Here is a 6,755-nt window from a genome sequence, read left to right as displayed (position 1 = left end):
TTGACAATATCCATGAGATATACATGTTACAAGTTGAAAGCAACCGCTGAAACTTAATCTTCCATTGTGTTGCTTCAATACCTTTACTAAGAATTTATTGCTTTATGAGTTAACTCTTATGCAAGACTTATTGATGCTTGTCTTTAAGTACTATTCATGAAAAGTCTTTGCTATATGATTCACTTGTTTACTCATGTCATATACATTGTTTTGATCGCTGCATTCACTACATATGCTTTACAAATAGTATGATCAAGGTTATGATGGCATGTCACTCCGTAAATTATCCGTGTTTATCGTTTACTCGCTCGGGACGAGCAGAACTAAGCTTGGGGATGCTGATACGTCTCCGACGTATCGATAATTTCTTATGTTCCATGCCACATTATTGATGATATCTACATGTTTTATGCACACTTTATGTCATATTCGTGCATTTTCCGGAACTAACCTATTAACAAGATGCCGAAGTGCCGCTTGCTGTTTTCTCGCTGTTTTTGGTTCCGAGAAAGGCTGTTCGGGCAATATTCTCGGAATTGGACGAAATCAACGCCAAACCTCCTATTTTTCCCGGAAGGCTCCAGAACACTGAAGAAGAGTTGGAGAGGGGCCAGGGGGCCACCACACCATAAGGCGGCGCGGGCCAGACCCTGGCCGCGCCGGCCTAGGGTGAGGCCACCCTGTCAGCCCTCCCGCGCCGCCTCTTTGCCTATATAACCCCTTTCGACCTAAAAAAACGCATTACCAATTGACGAAACTCCAGAAAGACTCCAGGGGCGCCGCCACCGTCGCGAAACTCCAATTCGGAGGACAGAACTCTCTGTTCCGGCACCCTGCCGGGACGGGGAATTGCCCCCGTAGCCATCTCCACCGCCGTCTCCACCGCCGTCTCCACCGCCATCTTCACCGCCATCGCTGCCTCCATGATGAGGAGGGAGTAATCCACCCCCGAGGATGAGGGCTCCGCTGTAGCTATGTGGTTAATCTCTCTCCCATGTACCTCAATACAATAATCTCATGAGCTGCTTTACATGATTGAGATTCATATGAGTTTTGTATCACTACTATTCTATGTGCTACTCTAGTGATGTTATTAAAGTAGTTTTATTCCTCCCGCACGGTGTAATGGTGACAAGTGTGTGCATCCGTGTTAGTACTTGGCGTAGGCTATGATTGTAATCTCTTGTAGATTATGAAGTTAACTATTGCTATGATAGTATTGATGTGATCTATGCCTCCTTCATGGTATGATGGTGACAGAGTGTGCATGCTATGTTAGTTCTTGGTGTAATTGTGTTGATCTATCTTACACTCTAAGGTTATTTAAATATGAACATTGAATATTGTGGAGCTTGTTAACTCCGGCATTGAGGGTTCGTGTAATCCTACACGGTTAGCGGTGTTCATCATCCAACAAAAGAGTGTAGAGTAGTCCTATTATGTGATCATTGTTGAGAGTGTCCACTAGTGAAAGCAGGATCCCCGGGCCTTGCTTCCAAGCATCGAATCTCCGTTTGTTTACTCGTTTTACTGCGTTACTACCGCTGCGTTACTACTGCTTGTTTATCGTCCCGGGCAAAGCACTTTTCTGGTGCCGTTGCTACTGCTTATTCATACCACCTGTATTTCACTATCTTTTCGCCGAACTAGTCCACCTCTTAGGTGTGTTGGGGACACAAGAGACTTCTTGCTTTGTGGTTGCAGGATTGCATGAGAGGGATATCTTTGACCTCTTCCTCCCTGAGATCGATAAACCTTGGGTGATCTACTTAAGGGAAACTTGCTGCTGTTCTACAAACCTCTGCTCTTGGAGGCCCAACACTGTCTACAAGAATAGAAGCTCCCGTAGACATCAGGCATGTAGTTAGGCACTTTCCTTGCAGCAGGCAACCAACTCGAATGTATATGAAGATAGGATCTGGGTGGAACCTTCGACTTTTTGCTCCCTGCATAGTCTTGTCCATATAGAAATTTTTCTCTCATATCCACCAGCCAATAAAACTTTAAACACCACTACCCAGAATTCCCTCCCTTAAGGCTTGATTGTTTTCATATGAAAGGGCTATTTGGTTCAACTGTATCGTAGATTCAGTGAGCAATCTTTAAGGCTTCGCTGTTTTTAAATCTGTAAGGGACTGTAGCAGGGGGATTCGCCGGATGTATAATTCTTTCTAAAATCCATTTTCATTATGCTAGCACTTGATATTAAGACTTTTGTTCTGGTTTCTAAATCTAGCAAAGGGTGGTAGTTCTCTTTGAAACTTTATAACTGGATCAGTTAGTTTGTTTTTGATACGACACCACATGTGCATTTTCTGGATGATTTAGTTTTGTTTTTGAAAGAAGTATGTTTTCAATCAAAGTTTTCCAATTTCTGATATGCAGTAGCATAGTTTATCCAAATTTTCTGAAATTTTTGCTCTTATGCAATATCATAGTTTCTCAATTTGTATTTTAATTATGATATAGCATAATTTATCTGTTTCATTTCTTTTATTTTGTAGTCAACGTCACGTACATTGAACCGCAATGCAAGCCTTCCATTCAATCAAGGTTTTCGACACTCAGATATATGAAAGTAGTGAAGAAATTTAATCCTATGCAGAGGTCTTTCATTTCAAAACATGATCTGGACAATCTGCTAAAGCTCCCTAATCACCTTATGGTTCCTATGAATCTCCTACAGTGGCTTGCTGGCCACACTTCACATGGTGTAGCAAAGTTTTTGCAGCACAAGAAGAAGATCATACACTTCACCAAGGATATTGTTGACAAGGTCTTTGGTTTTCCTTCTGGAAGCAAGCCTTTTGTAATGGAGAGTATATATCCTGACATCGTCAGTGAAGTTGAGGGGATGCATGCCCAGTACCTTCTAGGGAAGAAGCAGATTACTGGCAAATGTACAATCTGTCCTGCATGGTGCTAACGAGGAGGTTGTTTTTATCAGCTGTTATTCATCACCACAGTCCTTTGCCCTTCAACCTACAATTTCGTGAACCCGAAATATCTGTACTCCTTGAAGGACAGCGACATTGCTGAAGTGAGGAATCTTGACTTGGGAACCTTGTGCCTCAACCACCTGTGGAATGAGGTTGATGCTTGGAAAGCTAAGGTTTTCAAAGATGGAAGTGATTTCAACGGGATGCTTTGGATTGGCGGTTGCTTACCTTTGTTGGCAGTAAGTGTTGCATTTCCTTTTTTTGGGTATTCCTTTTTAATAGATAAAATAAAAAATGCCGCTGTCCCTCAAGGAGCTTTTAACTATTTTTCTTTTATTTTTGTCTGTGTTTGCAGGTTGTGTACATGGACTTTTTGGATTTTGGCGTCAATGCTGAGCAAATAAATTACAGTATTCCAAGAATGTCACACATAAGGAATGAGAATTTTATTTTCTGGGGTAGCTATTTTCTTTTTTTTTGTTCATGCAAAAAATCCGTTCATGCCAAAAATCCGTTCATGATAGGGAATAAGTTAATGTTTTTGAGTAACGCAGATGTCATGTAAATTCGGTTTTGCCCATAATCCGTTCATGAATTACTTGTTTTTTTATTCTCTGAGGTAGCTAATTCGGTTTTTTGCCCACAATCCGTTCATGGTTGTTTTTTTTGTTTAACGTAGGATTTTTGGTTAGTGCCAAAATCCGTTCATGCCAAAAACCCGTTCATGATAGGAATAAGTTAATGTTTTTGAATACTCCGTTCATGTCTTACTTTTTATTTTTTATTTTGGGTAGTTAATTCGGTTTTTTGACAAAAATCCGTTTCTTGGTTGATTTTTTGTTCAAGGTAGGATTTTCCGTTCATGCAAAAATCCGTTAATGCAAAAAATCCGTTCATGCCAAAATCCGTTCATGATAGGGGAAATAAGTTAATGTTTTTGAATAACGCAGTAACGCAGATGTCCTGTAAATTCGGTTTTCGCCCATAATCCGTTCATGTATTACTTTTTTTTATTGTCTGGGGTAGCTAATTCGGTTTTGCCCATAATCTGTTCATGGTTTTTTTTTTTGTTCAAGGTAGGATTTTTGGTTAATGCTAAAATCCGTTCATGCCAAAAACCCGTTGATGACAGGAATAAGTTAATGTTTTTTGAATACTCCGTTCATGTCTTACTTTTTTTTCTTTGGGTAGTTAATTTGGTTTTTTGACAAAAATCCGTTTCATGGTTGATTTTTTGTTCAAGGTAGGATTTTCCGTTCATGCAAAAAATCCGTTGATGCCAAAAATCCATTCATGCCAAAAATCCGTTCATGATAGGGGGAATAAGTTAATGTTTTTGAATAATGCAGTAACGCAGATGTCCTGTAAATTCAGTTTTTTCCCATAATCCGTTCATGTACTACTTCTTTGTTTATTGTCTGAGGTAGCTAATTTGGTTTTGCCCATAATCCGTCCATGGTTGTTTTTTTGTTCAAGGTAGGATTTTTGGTTAATGCTAAAATCCATTCATGCCAAAAACCCGTTCATGACAGGAGTAATTTAATGTTTTTTGAATAATCTGTTCAAGGTAGGATTTTTTCTTCAAGGTAGGATTTTTCGTTCATGTCAAAAATCCGTTCATGCCAAAAATCCGTTCATGCCAAAAACCGTTCATGATAGGGTTAATGTTTTTGAATAATCCGTTCATGTCAAAAATCCGTTCATGCCAAGAATCCGTTCATGCCAAGAACCCGTTCAAGCCAAGAATCCGTTCATGTATTTTTTATTTTTTAAGGTAGGAATTTGTTCATGCAAAATAGTTCATTCATGTTTGACTAAACTTTTACACAAAAATAGCAACTTACGACATTTTTTATGCAAAAAATAAAAGAATTATCCGTTCATGCGAAGAATCCATTCATTGGCAGAATAAGTTCATGTTTTTTGAATAATTCGTTCATGTCTTATTTTTTATTTTTATTTTCTGGGGTAGCTAATCCAGTTTTGGCCAATAATATGTTCATGGTTTGTTTTTTTGTTCAAGGTATGATTTTTTTTGTTCATGCCAAAAATCCGTTCATGCAAAAAAAATCTGGTCATGCCAAAAATTCATACATGAAGGAATAAGTTAATTTTTTTGAATAATCCGTTCATGTATTACTTCCTATTTTATTGTGTGGGGTAGCTTTTTTCCGGTTTTTGCCAATAATCCGTTCATGCTTTTTCAAGGTAGGATTTTTGGTTCATGCCAAAAATCCGTTCATGCCAAAAATAAAAATCTTTTTTATTTTTTAAGGTAGGAAATTGTTCATGCAAAAAAATCTGCTCATGCAAAAAATTCGTTCATGAAAGGAATAACTTAAAAAAAATCTTAAAAATCCGTTCATGTATTATTTCTTTTTTTATTGTCTGGGGTAGCTAATTCGGTTTTGCCCATAGTCCATTCATGGTTGTTTTTTTTTTGTTCAAAGTAGGATTTTTTTGTTAATGCCAAAATCCATTCATGCCAAAAATCCATTCATGACATGATTAAGTTAATGTTTTTGAATAATCCGTTCATGTCTTACTTCTTATTTTATTGTCTCGGGTAGCTATTTCGGTTTTTGACAAAAATCCGTTTCATGGTTGATTTTTTGTTCAAGGTGCCAAAAATCCGTTCATGCCAAAAATCCGTTCATGATAGGGAATAAGTTAATGTTTTTGAATAATCCGTTCATGCCAAAAATCCGTTCATGTCTTTTTTTAAGGTAGGAATTTGTTCATGCAAAATAGTGCATGCATGCTTTTTTGAATTATTCGTTCATGTCTTACTTTTTATTTTTTCCTGGGTAGCTAATTCAGTTTTTTGCCAATAATATGTTCATGGTTGTTTTTTTTGTTTAAAGGTATGATTTTTTATTTCATGCCAAAAATCTGTTCATGCCAAAAATCCGTTCATGATAGGAGTATGTTAATGTTTTTTGAATAATCCGTTCATGTCTTACTTTTTTTGTATGGGGTAGTTAATTCGGTTTTTTGCCAATAATACGTTCATGGTTTTTTTTTCAAGGTAGGATTTCAGTTCATGCCCAAAATCCGTCCATGCCAAAAATCTGTCCTTAAATGTTTTTTTTTCAATAGGCTAAGCACCTACTCGCATTGAAATAGCTCAAGGCATTCTCTTTGAAGTTGGAATTTCAATCATTAGGAAAGTAAGTTTGCTTTTTCAACAGAGATTAACAACAATAAGTTTCTTTTTCATATTGATTCATTTATTCTGAATAATTTGATTGGTGCATTCTTGTAGAAAAACAAAGAACAAGAGGGAAGTTGAATCAGGAAAGTTTCTGAATGAACCAAGACAATGTTTGTTGCATGGATCCAAGACAGTTTAGTTGGCATGTTTCAATGGATTTCTAGTTTTTTTCTGACATTGTTTTGTCTTCCCGTAAAATATTCTTAAGAACATACCCTCTCAAATACGTGTCTAATACTTGTCCGGAGTTGTTGTTATTCGAATTTCTTGGTTTTGGAGATATTTTTTCGATTATAAGACGAAACAGGTCCCCGAATGGTAGATTTTAAGTTAAATTTAGACTGAACAGTTCCAAACGATCGATTTTTAAAAAACAATCCGAATATTTTTAATTTAGACCGAAAGAAAATCAATCCCGAACGGTAAAATAGCGAAACGTTATGTTCATCCGAACGACGATCAACTAAAATAGCGAAACGGTACGTTTCATCCGAACGGGATCAACTAAATGGGCCGAGCCCATATACGCCCTGGGGGGTGTGCGGTGCGTTCTCCCGCACCGACCAGCTCGGCATATAGGACGTTCGGGAATTCCTATATGC

The 6,755-nt window shown here is 37.7% G+C and overlaps 1 protein-coding gene across 1 annotated transcript; it reads left to right on the top strand.

Annotated features, from left to right (window-relative positions):
• Positions 1-2,858: 2,858 nt before the first annotated feature.
• Positions 2,859-3,504, top strand: LOC124671847. The gene is made up of 4 exons (XM_047208167.1): positions 2,859-2,865; positions 2,967-3,178; positions 3,295-3,397; positions 3,494-3,504. The coding sequence occupies exons 1-4, from the start codon at positions 2,859-2,861 to the stop codon at positions 3,502-3,504; spliced, it is 333 nt and encodes a 110-aa protein (XP_047064123.1).
• Positions 3,505-6,755: the final 3,251 nt, after the last annotated feature.

Source organism: Lolium rigidum, chromosome 7, assembly GCF_022539505.1.
Source record: "Lolium rigidum isolate FL_2022 chromosome 7, APGP_CSIRO_Lrig_0.1, whole genome shotgun sequence".
Lineage (NCBI taxonomy): Eukaryota > Viridiplantae > Streptophyta > Magnoliopsida > Poales > Poaceae > Lolium > Lolium rigidum.
This window is presented reverse-complemented; position numbering and strand designations above follow the sequence as displayed.

Bases quoted from the DNA above. Each gene is read 5' to 3' on its own strand.
- LOC124671847 (XM_047208167.1), top strand. The intron at 3,179-3,294 runs GTAAGTGTTGCA...CTGTGTTTGCAG, and splicing joins GTTGCTTACCTTTGTTGGCA to GTTGTGTACATGGACTTTTT.